A 13,527-nucleotide genomic window follows, 5' to 3' on the forward strand; every position below is an offset into this window, starting at 1 on the left:
TATTTGCCGGTGTAGCAACAAAATAAAAAAAACAACAGAAAATAATATTCAGAAATCAATTTATTTCTCTTCTATTTCTATTTTCTCGGATCAAAAACACGAACGTAAACACGTTTCACATTTCGTTTTTATATTTTTGCTGCCACACGAAGCGTAAACAGTTTGGCATTAATAATTAATTTTACGCTAGTTTTCACGCTTTGTGTAGCCGCCTAGTAACAATTTGATCTTCATGTTCGTGGATTTTGCCATTTTCAAATTGCTCTTGTGACAGGGTGCATTGTCAAAACTTCAGTCAAAATATTTATTGCTCTACGCAATGAGATGGCTAGACCTTATACTAAATCTCTTTAAGTGATTCGACGATTTTTCCAAAATGATATCCTGTATTTTTTTTACGATTTCAGGTGTTATGTCAGTTTTTAACGTTTTTGACAAGGATCGTCTTGAAGGCTAGTACGACCACGTTTAAACTCAGAAACCCACCTTTGAACCCCCTAATTAAAGTTGAGGATCCCTTGTACACTTTCAACATTCGTTCGTGAATCTCTTTTGTTTTTAAACCTTTCAAAAATAAAAATGAAATCATTGCACGATGTTTGATTTGTTATAAATGGTTTGTAAAAATAAATTTAGTGGCCCGTAGTTAAGAAGTTCACTCACAAGTAGACCTTCAAATCACCTTATGATTAGTAGATTTAAAATGCCGAAAATAAAAATTATGTTAAAAATATTGTTTTGACTCAACGTGTCATTGGCCCCTGGTGCGTAGATGCATAAGTTTGCTTAAATACAAATTATATTTAGTTAAAATTTCGGCCAAAAATATGCCACTACAATCCTAAACATTTCAATTTATGCTACCACGTAACAACTATTTGACCTCTGCAGGAACGAACTAGCGCTACGAATTGGCACATCATCCAAAACAATAACATCGTAGGAAACACGCGGCACTAATCTGTATGTTGTAGGCTTTAACCGTAAAAAAAGTTCTCGGCCGCACTTGTTAACAAGTTTTTCAACTTGCATTATCGCGAAACTTAAACCCAATCAGATCCAGGTCATTATGCAATCAGCAGGAACCGCATTCGTGTTTCGGGGCTTTACGTTGTAATGCAGACGAGGCGGCTGAACAGTTTGTTACCACGCGAACCCTGCTATTTCGTGGCACTAACTAATCAGCTTGGTAGTTTGCAGGCATTCAAACTGAGCACTGAAACACTTGTGAGCTGTGTGCATGGCGGTTGGAAAATTTGTTGCAGGAGAAGTGTCAACGACTCCGTACCGTGGTAGAGCGGCTTTCTTTCCGTTGTTCCGTTCATGTCGGAATATTACTATTATGGTGGAGAAGAGCACTTTTCGCAGCACTTTATTGCCTAACTCTTTTGTGAGTCGAAATAGAAGTCCTAGTTCTAGAAGTGCCGACGTCGCGAACACAATAGACGCGCTTTATTACTGTACACAGTTGTCACAAATGCTCGCTGAAGCTAACAACGGTTAATTTATCTATGCACAGAACTCTTGTTTCGCAGCAATTATAAATGGTAGAAAGAACAGCTGGTAGGCTTAAGCAAAGCCCGGATTGGACGGCTTCCGTGTATAACCAACATCTCAACAACGTCGTCATTAAGACCGGCGAAGAATATTGGAGTACCAAGGTTGCTCTCCCGCGAGCCACTTCCGGCGTACTAGCAAAGGAGAAGAAATTGTACGAGGCAAGTTTATAAGTTGGGCACCAAGTTGGGAAAAATTCGCGAAAAAAACGTCGAGCGAGAATGCAGCTTACGATGCAAAATAGGAACCGTCGGCATGACGTTCTTGCATCGAGACATGGACTCAGTCAACGCAGTTACAGTGGATGGTTAAGGCAGAACGCCATGTTGATTCAACTTTCCGACATTGTTTGACAACTGATTCTGACTGAGTTAGACTGTTCCACTGATTACGGGAACGGGTAAGAACCCGAACGATTTGACCAGAATGCTCCGAAGTTGTTGGCAAGAGTCCGGAACAAAACGCAAGATCCTCTTTATCCCTCGGCTGCAACACTGGCCGTGTAGTTTAGTAATGGCTCTTGGATGCTCGAGCATGCAAGATTTGTAGGACACAGGCATGGACTCCCAGGCACGTCATACCTCCATCACAGCTGGCTCCAGCTTGTGCACCGGATTAGGCTTTCGGTCTTCTGCAAGCTCCTCACAGGAACACACACGTTATACTTCTCTAACGTACGGGAATTAAAAGGTTAAAGCGGTTAATTGGGCACAGAGAATTGCTCAACAGTAGCAGAATGAATAGAAACGGTAAAGGATTATGTTGTCCAGCATTGTGCAGCACGAGCTGTACCCTTCAACTCTATGCACGCGACTCGAGTGACTTTGCCCCGTGGGAAACACTCGCTCTGAATGGTCGGTGCACTCGGGCCAGTTCACTCAAACAAACCAGTTCTTCGCGCGAAGTGTACCGCGATGTCGACCGATGTTGTTGCCGCAGGTTCGTTGTGCAATTAGCGACGCAATCAACACGATCCCGGGTGTGCAACCCAATTCCTGTCAAAAAACCATTATCGAATTGATGCATTATCGTCTACGCTACTGTTACTGTGAACTCATCGCAAAGCTATCGATTAAAAATCACTAGCCTGCATCATTAGTTAACATCCGGTTGGATCCGGTAGATCAGGGATCTTGCACGATTCCGTATTGATAGAACTCCTCGCGTGGTCATGTTGAAAGATTAGTTTTTAATGCCTTTTATCCCATTCTGATCGGTTTATGGCCAAAGCTTGATTTGAACGCATTAATTGTTGTCGATAATGTTGTCGATCAATAATTTCATTAGGTTCTAAAAGCTCATAGTGCACAACACCTCTCATATCCCACCATATGCACAGCGTAACATTGGTGCAGTGAATATTTCGCTTTGGTTGCGGTGGACAGGGTTCAAAAGGTTGTATCCAAGGCCATTTTACGTTTAGGATTCCAGTAATGAATTCCCTTATCATCGCCAATAACGATTCGGTCACTAGCGTACATATTTCATAAAAAAAATCTTGGTGATATTTAATGAATAAGTACGGTAAAACCCCATGAATTAATTGAAAGTCACAATATTTTAATGTGATGACTACAGTTCCAGCTAGTTCTACCGATTATACTCTGCGCCTAATGGAGCCACTTGAAAGGCATTTTAGAGTTCGATGAATCTGTTTACTTCCTAATCGCGCATTACCGTCAATTACTGTCATGAAGTAAAAACGCTTGCCGACCGTGTCTAATAAATCATCGCCGCTGTGGGGCGATTTTATTGAGCAGTTCGGCTTTCTGACACACTTTCGGGGCAATAAAGTAAGATAATTTGCCCGGTTCTGTTCTGTCATCGCCATGCCCACGGCAGAAGGTCTCCGCACTCCGCGAGCATCCCGCGATCCTATATTGATAGAACCGAAGGAAACTTTGTCTTGTTGGTTTCACAATACTCCAAGAAGCACCGTTCGTCTGCGCTGTTTATGCAGATGGGCTGAACAAACTTTGGCCCGAGGGGATTTATGCTGCGCCACTAATGGACTTCACACCATGGTCCGTTTCGATTTGACTGTTTGCTGGTGCGGTCGAATAGCTCCGGTACGGAAGCGGACTGGAAAGACTTCGAATAAAGTTATCAGGAGCGACACAGAGTTAATGAGTTGATAAGGGCCTGTGGTCACCGCTGTGCGCCAAACTTTAAATTAACTGAAATGTTACGGTTTGCAATGGGTGTTTGTGTTTGTGAACTGATTATCCCAACCCGGTGCCGTTGTTGGCCAGGACGCCACGGTCCTAGTTCGTGGACCTGTAGCTCCTGGATGGAGTCGTGCAACAGTTTTCATCGTAGCTTTGGTTTTTTTTTTCTTTAATTAATCCAATCAACCATTCAGCCCGATCCAAATGGGTCTGCAGTGGCGCTTATTGGCCCGTTGGTATCTATTGATACCACGGCAGTAATAAAACGATTGTTACACTATCGACAACTTTTTAATCACCAATAAATTGACGACTCGGACGTACATTTAATTATCGATCCCATTACGGTCAATAGGCTTCGATGAAAACGGGAAACGGATCCCCGCTGCTCCGATGGGGAAGTTCGGTGGGCTGCCCCAAAGTTTACCATTTAATCGCCTTTAGATCCTCGTAATGCGAAGATTATGCCATTTGGAGTATTTCTACGCCACGGATGAGGGCGCTTTCGCTATGAAAGCACCACTTACTGTCAGGTGATGATAAACATCGCCATCGCGCCCTAGGGACACCGCTGGACACCGCTGGCCCTGCCGAAGGGTCAGCCCGGTCGCGGCCGGTCAGCGGGTAAGGGCTATTAGCGATTAATTTGCTATTTTCTGCCCTACCGATCGCCGGGCCCATCTGCCGCCGAACCAAGGGTTCTTGGGTTTATCTCCTTTCGACATGAAATATGACACTTGCCCGGGAGTGGGCAGCTCTCGGGTGAGCGTAAAAAGGTTGCCATAATGATTGGAGCCGTGCGGCTCACCCCAAAGGTTGCAAACGGCCTCAGCTTCAGCCTCGCCCGGGCCATTAAGGTGGTAAACCGTAACATTAGCCGGCACACCGGCCGGTGTCCAGGGCCGCTGGTCGAGCTTCCGGGATAAAACGCATCGCGGTTCACAGGGCGGACAAGCGAACGGCCGCGTGCCCCCGGGGGAGAGCTTCAAAATTACGATTTTTGATATCCGTCTACCTACATTCTCTCTGCGTCCTCTGCGTAGCATTAGGCCGCAGATTTACACTGGCGGCTAAAAATATGCGTTGTCGGATCAAACTGACCGCTTCTTGTTTCCGGCCACTCAAGCCCGTCTCGAGGTCCCGCAAATTATAATAAAATGCCTTCAGATGCTAAAAAAAAGCCAGAACCTAAGACAGTGTAGCACGACATTGTCCGTAAGCGAGTTGGTCAACAAACTTTCGTAATATGGCCCTGTTTTGCCGAAACTCCTCTATTTTGAACGGCCTTCAGGTTTGTGGAATGTGTTTTTTTGTGTTCGTAAATGGAACATCTGGACCGCGTTTCGATAAAATTGAGAAAACTCTAAAATTAATTTGGGAAAATGAAACGCTTACTTTTTTGTGAGTGAAAAATAACCAACTCGAGCTTGGATTCCTTCTATTTTAATTTCCATTTTAGATCTACAACGGTGAGTTGCCGGAGAGTTTGACTCACAGACGCAACACTGAATTTGCGGCCAGCCACCTGTTATATTTACCGGCCAGTTTGTCGGAAAGTTCCTGCTAATTGGACTCTGATGCATTCTTGAGTTTGGTCCCAATTTTAGTTGGGATTCATTCATCATGAAAGTAAGCGGAAAAAGAGGTAGTCCTTAAGATTGGCTCCTAGTTCTAACATGTAACGACCCATCATTAGATTCGAGCGCTACTAACGTGTACGAGCGATGCTATGTCTTTGTGATCGGTATTGTATTGTTTGTCTGTTAGTTCGACAGGATGAACTGGTCACAGTCCATTTCGAGATAGGATGATGGAGGATTGTGTGGTTTCTCTCACGTCCTAACTATTGAGATTGTGACAACCTCATTGTTCGTCGCCTGAACCCTCATAAAATCCACAGAACTCATAAGTAGTGGCAAACGATGAAACGGCACCAACTTTCCATAACCTGGTTGTAACCCAGCCCCTGGCAGTTATTGGGTTTGTCCAATTCTAACCGAAAACGTGCCTAACTTCTGTGTGAGCTACTAAAAACAAATAAAAACGCTGCCATTCGAAAGTGGGTGGAATCCATCGGCCACATCGGCAAACTTAGATAGAGAGAGAGAGAGAGAATCCTGGAACAGGGATCACTTACCCTTTGTTCGTTAGACGAGTGCAGCCGCTCCATGGCGCTCCATCGCAGCCGCGGGAACTGCGTTTCAATGTATTTCTTTTTTGTTTTGTTTTCGTTTTCAGTTGTAATACTCTTTTACGCCTCTCTCACGTACACTTTCGGCGAACGGTGCAGAACTTCCGCATCCATTTGGCTACTTCCGGTGCCGCACACTAAACGCGTAGATAAAACGGTTTCAGTACGGGAATCACCACCGACGACGAAACCGCCGCCGATACGAGCCCTGATCCCTGGAATCCCCCCACCCGTAGCAGTGGGAAGTGTTGCACTCCGAGTGCACAATTTTATCCCACGACCCACTGCACACATACACAGGCGCGCGCGCGCTCGCGGTTTTACTAGGAGGAACTATGGCGCCCGTTTTATTGGTCCGTAGTCATCCGCCGCGCGTAACGAGCACCGCTGGCAATATCCGCTCTAAGCTGGACACAGGACGAGACGGCATCATGCGCGCGTGATGTCGGGCGGAAAGGGCTCGTTTGGGGCAAAATTCAATCTATTATTTAAACCGCCTTTGGCCAGTACTGCTGCACTTGCTTCACGGGCGCGCGCCAGGACGACCCGACAGCACACCATCACAGCGAGCGACACACGATACGATCAAGCACGACGCGAACAGAGAGGGAAAGAGAGAGAGAGAGAGAGATTCGAGCACGCCGTCGGCGCCATTACTGTCGCTCGACTTTCGGGTTTTCCGGGCGCCCGGATGCACCACCTAACTGCAAGCGGCGCTTCCCGATTCCTGTAAGACGAACGACCACCACCGTACGCACACCGTGGCGTGGTGGTCGTGTGCTGCCGGTCGTGAGATCCTCGCGGATGCACCCCCGGCCGAACGCATTCATTCCTGGCGGACAATGGCGCTGGACGAGAGGACCAGGACGAGGGTCGTGATCGCTGTGAGGGGCATGCTTCCTTCAGAGCGCACCACCCACTTGCGGGTGGTGCGATCTGATGGTCCATTTCCTGCACGTTTCCCCGTCACTGTGTATGTGCGACCACGCGATGCAACTCGCGCATCGCGGGTGCATCACATATTTAATCCTGGCCTGGCACACTCCTGGCTGGGCCGCCGTGCAATCCAATTTCCTCGCTGGGGACACTGCACTCGATTGCCCGTGAACTCATTCACCCCCCCTTCGTTCCGTTCCGGTCGCTCACCACGCGAAACACGGAACGGAGGTCCTGGACGGCTTGGTTACAGCACGGAATTTCACGCACAAATCGAATGCAAACCACACGCGCGCGAGCCCGACATGCTCCGACAGACCTGCAGCAGCAAGATGTAAACAGGCCAACGGCACACTCGGATTGACGTTAACGGAGCGAACTGGCGCCGCTGCCGAACCAGCGGAAGTCTCGCACACAACTGACCCGACGAAGGCTCAATCCGTCCCGAAGCGGGTCCCACAGGTTAGTCCACGCGTTCTCGAAACGAGCACCGGAGCGCTGCCTTCGGAAAGCTTCCGGATGAACACGGCGCGCGACGCGGACACTCACTGCGTGAGATCCCGCGATGGAGGCGACTGGTGGCTGGTACTATTTGCCTGGGTTGCTGAGATTAGGAGCTTCGAACGAACGCCCGAAAACCCCAAAGTGAGCGCGAAAAAACCGAAATGCTAGCCTTTGGTCGTAGTGAATCACAGCTGTCAGAAAAAGAAGCATCCTGCGAGCCGGCCGCCGGTCTTTGGTGTGCGGCCATTCGTACGGTTATCCACGTGCAACGCGAGCAGTGCAAATAATTTCCCCAATCAATCAAAACACAACCGTGCTCATTTTTTACTACATCAATGTCCAGCGTAACGATAGTGACGAGGTAAGCTAACGTTAGGTTTCAACTAGATAACATCTCACTTCAAAGGATTCTTGTTCTTGCTCTTTGGCACCCCGGCCGTGATAAGTGATTCTTCTTATTCGGCAATTACAACCACCGAGCGGGTTGTTGAGGGAATTCTCGGAAACCCATGGTGCCAGCGTGCGTGACAACGACGAGCGTCACCGACTACTCTGCCAACGGGCGGATGTGAGCTACATATATTCCATTTCAAAGGATAACAGTCCATTTGTCCGTTTGAGGCCGTTTTGGGGTTTTGAAGTCCAGTAGTAGATGGACGCCATGTTTGCGTCTTTCAAATAATTTCTTTCTTCCTTGTTTTCCCCTTGATCACCGGTAGCCGAAACAAAGACCGGTTGATGGGACCGACTTCGTTGGCACTACTAAATTGCAACCTAAGACCAACCAACCAACTGTGCCAACCAGGTGGCAAAGGATTGACTGTTCAAACAGAGTGTATCGAACCATACGGCTAAGCCCAATCCAGTACGGTGTAATCGAAATAGATCACAGAGTACGGATAAGATACGTCCATTCGAACTACGCAGCATTTCGCACAATCAACATTGACAGGCCAAATGCACCCTAAGCCACGACACTCGTTCCACCCGGGGGAATTGGACCAGAAAGGAGTTGGCAAATAGGTGACGGAACTGTGGTTGATAGGGAAGTTGGAAACCTATCGTGCGTCGTTACTTTGCACTAGCCGTCAGTAAGCAGCAAACGGATTATCAGATCAGACAGGGTCACCGTAGTGCGTAGTTTCCAAAACCCAACGTATAACAAACACATGAAAATTAAAGTTTTTAATGTTTTTTTATTGAAAATTTTCCGAAAGTTTTAATAATGTTAACACGTTGTTGAGGGATTGCTTTTCTAAAATGGCAGTTAAATGACCAACATTTTGGCACTGTAATTGACAGACGTATTCAAAAATTGTAAAACACCAGCAGTGTGATTTCGAATCCTGTAATCCATAAGCTATGATTATTCTTGTCAGCAAAGTGTCGTTTATCGCATTAACTACTACCTCGTTAATGCTACACGGGTTAGGAAGCAACATTAGAGAGAACCCAACAGCTAGTTCGATGCTGAGTGATGTGATGAGCATCGTTGACCGTGAGCATTATTTGGAACTTCGCATAATCCGATCATTTAATTTTGTTCACGATTATCAGGGTCCCGCAAAGGCAACGGACGGTTCAATCAGCAAAGGGTTCAGTGGGGCGGCCCGGCGGACCGTCTAGTGTAGCACCTCGAACGGTGTGCCACGGGACACGGGCAGCGCTGCCGGGTACTGCACATAGTTATCAACCCATTCCTGTAGGTTTTCGTCGTCCCGCCGGAACGGGTACGTCCCGAGCGTGATGGGAATCCGAATGGCTTCCTGGCGCTCCATGAGGTTCGGTTCTATTAGCACCTGCAACCGGGATACGGGTGTGATGGGAAAATCAAATTAAATATTACGGTTAACCGGGAACGGCCCCAAAGCGGACCGTCCACATGTGAACGGAACGCGTGCAAAGCGCTCCGGGATGTGACGCCATTCACACCTACGCCATGGCCAGGGGAGCACAAACTTACACAGACGCTGTACTGCACTTTGATCAGATGGCAGCCGAGCAGGTTGGTCGGTGGGAGCGGCGGCACGGTGAGGTGTCCGTTCTGCAGTACATCCCGCCCGCCGGACTTGATTTTATCCCGCACGATAGCGTCCAGCTCCCGGCGTTCCTGGTGTACCGACTTGCCGTGGACGAAGTATCGCACCGTCTGCAACCGACCGACCGGAGCGAGAAATTTACATCAATAAGCGTAAGATAATGGAGTTGGTGTGCCGTAAATCCGTTCAAACACCGGCACCCGCACAAGCGCCACATTCTCCATCCAATTATGCTCCGTTTAATCAAGCTTCGTTCCGACTTTTACGCCCACCTTTCGGCTTGTCCAACGTGCAATTACTTTTCATTCCGATCCGGAATGGCAAGAGTTACGGTTCGGTCGCGGCTCTAGGGGACTCGAGCCAGCAACTCGATTCAGCCGCGACGTGGGAAGTAACCTCACCTCGATGAGCGCATACTTAAGCAGCTTCACGGTCACGTTGCTCCGGTTGGACACCTCGCCCGTGAGCAGAATGCTCTCGCCCGGAATGTACGCCCGCTTGTCCAAGCCCACGTTACAGCGGACGGTTCCACCGATATAGCCGACGCCTACGCGATGATCGACGTTCACCTCCATCGGACTCTGGAACACCGAGGGTCAGACGCGGCCAGAGTTAGCGGTTCGGTGTGTGTTTTGCTCGTCGCCACCAGCACCTCACAGACACTTACGCTCATGATGGGCACCTCCAGGTTCAGGTCGATGGGATTTAGAACTATAAACACCTGTTGGTTTTTGTGGGAAATGCCGGACGTTTCCTGGAGGCTCGTTTTGCAGTAGTACTGCACCCAGCCGTGCCGGCCGAGAAAGGTGGAGGGCAGCGACACTGGCAGCCCGAGCTTGAACGGGAAACAGTGGATGCCCGGCGACAGCAGGATTGGCTTGTTGTCGAAATCATCGAGCAGCTTCATGCGGAAGTCGATGTAATTCTCCTTATCGTACGAGCGATCACGGCGCCCTTTCGGCACATGCACGGTGCACTCACCGAGCACGTGAAAGTGCAGCCCCAGCACGGCCGTGTTGCCCTGCGTTTCCAGCAACACCCGGCCGGACAACACCTGGCCGGGCAGATAGAGCAAGGTGCCACGGTCGAGAATGATTTGAAATTTGGTCAACTTTTTCGACATTTCCACGCAGGACCCAGTGTCCCCGGTTGTGCCTTGTTTGAAACAGTTTCACTCTCACAGAGAGTCACTGTCAATCACAGAGAAACGCACTTCGATAACGTTCCGCGGATAAATCCAACTCCACACTGAAACCACGAGCTGCTGTCCATTCTGGTACCGCCGTTGGAACTTGGACAGTGGGCGTTCGGAGAACCACTTTCGTACATGGCGGAGAAGCGCACGGTTGGGGTCGCCATCGGGTAACATTGGGATCCCAGAGTTAAAAGCTCCGTCGGAGTTAATCAACATCCGTAATTTAAAGCAATATAAATCTGATGGATCTGTATAAGTAATAGTTGGTCGGGGGAAAAGAAACTCATTATTTTTGCTTGAAATTAAAAACTTTGTTTAAAGTGTTTCCGATTGTCCGATTTGGGTCAAATATGCACCATTTGTATAATTGTCTAAAAGTAGCCTCTCTTATGAAAGTCTTGATCCTTATTGGGAAAGAACTGTACTAATCCATTCAATCGAGTAATCGATCTTCTCTTGACCCTAATTTCTAATCAGTCAGCAAGTTTTGCAATGCGAGGAAAAGGTGATAATTGTTTGGTGGAAGTTACCTTGGATTGCTCTGATGGAACTAACTAACTTTCTTCTGCTTTCCAATGTTTTTTGGTGTTAATTGGTGTGGCAAAACAGTGTTGTGGTCGATTTTTACTTCCTGGGCGATCAACTTCGATTATTTCTGTGATTTTACCGACAAATTTCGACCACGGGGCTATCTGTGCGAGGCGCTTCTGACACAGACAACATCTTTGATTTGATTTACCACTAAAATTACACAATTGTACTTTGTTTCTCATGTGAAAGAAATTGATTTGTCTGTTAAAATATTTCTAAACACAAATAAAACACTCATTCTGATGCTTCCAACGTTTGTTGTCAACCCTGCGCTTCCGTATAACAGTTATTCCATTCTGTGCTACAGTCACAACGTGCATGAAAAGTTTTTTGAGTAATCCAGTAAACAATTTCTTGTAGTATATTTCACCATCGTGTGCTTTTTCGTCCAAGTAAACAACTGCAAAAGATCGAAAAATATCTAGAGTTTATGAGCTTGTCTTAATAATTACTATCAAGTACATAAACAATATTCACAATACCAATTTAGTGTTTTTGCCCCTAGACACTTTTCGTGCAGCGCTTTGTTTACTTCATATCTTTATCGTGGCACGGACAAAATGTCACAATAAAGATGCGCTAGCCGAACGAATTATTAACGATTCTCGGTTCGGTTCAGTTTAATCTCACCTTTATGCGATTACTTTTCTTCAGAAGAATGTCGTTTGTAGATCTCGCGTGTAAGTACATCTGAAATAGGTACGGGTAGCTCCACGAAATGAATTCCATTATATATTTTCATCGAAAAACAGCACTCCGCATAAAGTACAAATCGGAGAAAGAGATCTTTCTAGAATCCAGCATCGAACGAAAGGAACCGATAAGTCTGTTCCGGAAATGGATGCAAGAGGCATGCGACACTCCAGAAATTATTGAACCGAACGCGATGTGCTTGGCAACAGCAACAAAGTAAGTCAGTGCGATAAAATAATCTCGACCGTCATATTTTTTACGTTGCCGGCATTTGACTGATAACGGGCTTCTCTCGCTCCGCTCGCTCCGGGCTTCTCAGAGATGCTGTTCCTTCGGCCCGGTTTGTTCTGCTCAAAGACGTGACCGACGATGGGTTTACCTTCTTCACAAACTACGAAAGCCGCAAAGCGGATGAGCTAACAGAGAACTCCAACGTAGCATTGGCATTCTACTGGCTTCCGCTTAGACGTTCGGTGAGGATCGAAGGAATAGCGGAACGTGTTTCACGGGATGCCTCAGAGGCGTATTTCCACACCCGTCCCCGTGCTAGCCAGATCGGTGCGGTGGCCAGTCCGCAGAGTAAACCGATCCCGAACCGTGAATTTCTCGATAAGAAAGAGAGAGCGCTCAAGGAAGAACTGGGTCCAGACGCTGAAGTGCCGCTACCCAACTGGGGCGGTTATTTAGTTCGCCCGAAGGCCATAGAGTTTTGGCAGGGCCAAACCAACCGTTTGCACGATCGCATTCGTTTCCGGAAGGCACTCAAAGTAGATGAACGCGTCGACGGTGTGCTGCTTCATCAAGGGGAAAGTGATTGGGTTTACGAACGTTTGGCACCATAACCGTGCTTACCGTTGCGACGACATAGAAAGTCTTCCATCTGTTGCAGATCTTTCGGATAGAATATTAAAATAGCGACATTGTTGGCCTATACCCTAGTCTTTATTTAACCGTCTTATCTTGCAGTACCTCCCAGTCTCAGAGAAACGGAAGTCTTATGCACCATATGTTATTGCAATAAAAGTTAAAAATTATGTGCGGCTCCCATTTGAGCTGGATTGCAATATTGATTTTGGAGAAAACGACGTCATTGAATGCGGATGAGCCCTTAGCTTCTATTTGTTTTAGGTGCTTCGTAGTAAAGATTTACAAGTCTTTTTGTTGTTATCAGTTTAGAAAGTAAGATCCTCTAATCGATAAGTTATTCTTAACTTTGTGAACAATGAGATTTCGTGAACAAAGTTATTATTAATGAGTAAAAGCACGGAAATTGAAAATAGAAATATTATGGCTGCATACATTTCTTGGACAGTTTGTAGAACATATTTTTAATTTGAAATGCACATATTATGGTTCGGAACGGGATATCTTTATGTTTAGCTATATCGTCCAGGCGAACCGTGAAAGAAATTTTTTTTTGTTTCTCATTTTATTAGTAACAATATTTATATGCTTCAAATGCTATCATTTATATATTAAATTACCTTGTGTAAACTGATAATCAGCTTGTTCTTTAAAGGAATGCTTTTAACATCGAAAATATAAAAGCATCCAGCATAATGGGTGCATCAGGGCAAGATTTTGAGCTGTTGAACATTAAGTATTGTTGAGTAAAACTGAAAAGTATGAATCATGCAATGATATCGGTAGAAA

The 13,527-nt window shown here is 46.7% G+C and overlaps 2 protein-coding genes across 2 annotated transcripts; one reads left to right on the top strand and one right to left on the bottom strand.

Annotated features, from left to right (window-relative positions):
* Positions 1–8,658: 8,658 nt before the first annotated feature.
* LOC131209763 (arrestin domain-containing protein 2-like) lies at positions 8,659–10,541 on the bottom strand. The gene is made up of 4 exons (XM_058202897.1): positions 10,063–10,541; positions 9,797–9,976; positions 9,320–9,505; positions 8,659–9,155 (listed from the first exon to the last, which is right to left on the bottom strand). The coding sequence occupies exons 1-4, from the start codon at positions 10,516–10,518 to the stop codon at positions 8,979–8,981; spliced, it is 999 nt and encodes a 332-aa protein (XP_058058880.1). The 5' UTR covers positions 10,519–10,541; the 3' UTR covers positions 8,659–8,978.
* A 1,207-nt stretch (positions 10,542–11,748) lies between these two features.
* Positions 11,749–13,212, top strand: LOC131209503 (pyridoxine/pyridoxamine 5'-phosphate oxidase-like). Its single transcript, XM_058202588.1, has 3 exons — positions 11,749–11,861; positions 11,934–12,090; positions 12,194–13,212. The coding sequence occupies exons 1-3, from the start codon at positions 11,816–11,818 to the stop codon at positions 12,714–12,716; spliced, it is 726 nt and encodes a 241-aa protein (XP_058058571.1). The 5' UTR covers positions 11,749–11,815; the 3' UTR covers positions 12,717–13,212.
* Positions 13,213–13,527: the final 315 nt, after the last annotated feature.

The sequence above is a fragment of the Anopheles bellator genome, chromosome 2 (genome assembly GCF_943735745.2).
Source record: "Anopheles bellator chromosome 2, idAnoBellAS_SP24_06.2, whole genome shotgun sequence".
NCBI classification, from domain to species: Eukaryota; Metazoa; Arthropoda; class Insecta; order Diptera; family Culicidae; genus Anopheles; species Anopheles bellator.

Bases quoted from the DNA above. Each gene is read 5' to 3' on its own strand.
- LOC131209763 (XM_058202897.1), bottom strand. From the start codon at position 10,518: ATGTCGAAAAAGTTGACCAAATTTCAAATCATTCTCGACCGTGGCACC. The intron at 9,506-9,796 runs GTGAGGTTACTT...GGTCGGTTGCAG, and splicing joins TTAAGTATGCGCTCATCGAG to ACGGTGCGATACTTCGTCCA. The intron at 9,156-9,319 runs GTAAGTTTGTGC...TCCCGGTTGCAG, and splicing joins AAGTGCAGTACAGCGTCTGT to GTGCTAATAGAACCGAACCT.
- LOC131209503 (XM_058202588.1), top strand. From the start codon at position 11,816: ATGCGATTACTTTTCTTCAGAAGAATGTCGTTTGTAGATCTCGCGT. The intron at 11,862-11,933 runs GTAAGTACATCT...ATCGAAAAACAG, and splicing joins GTCGTTTGTAGATCTCGCGT to CACTCCGCATAAAGTACAAA. The intron at 12,091-12,193 runs GTAAGTCAGTGC...CGGGCTTCTCAG, and splicing joins TGCTTGGCAACAGCAACAAA to AGATGCTGTTCCTTCGGCCC.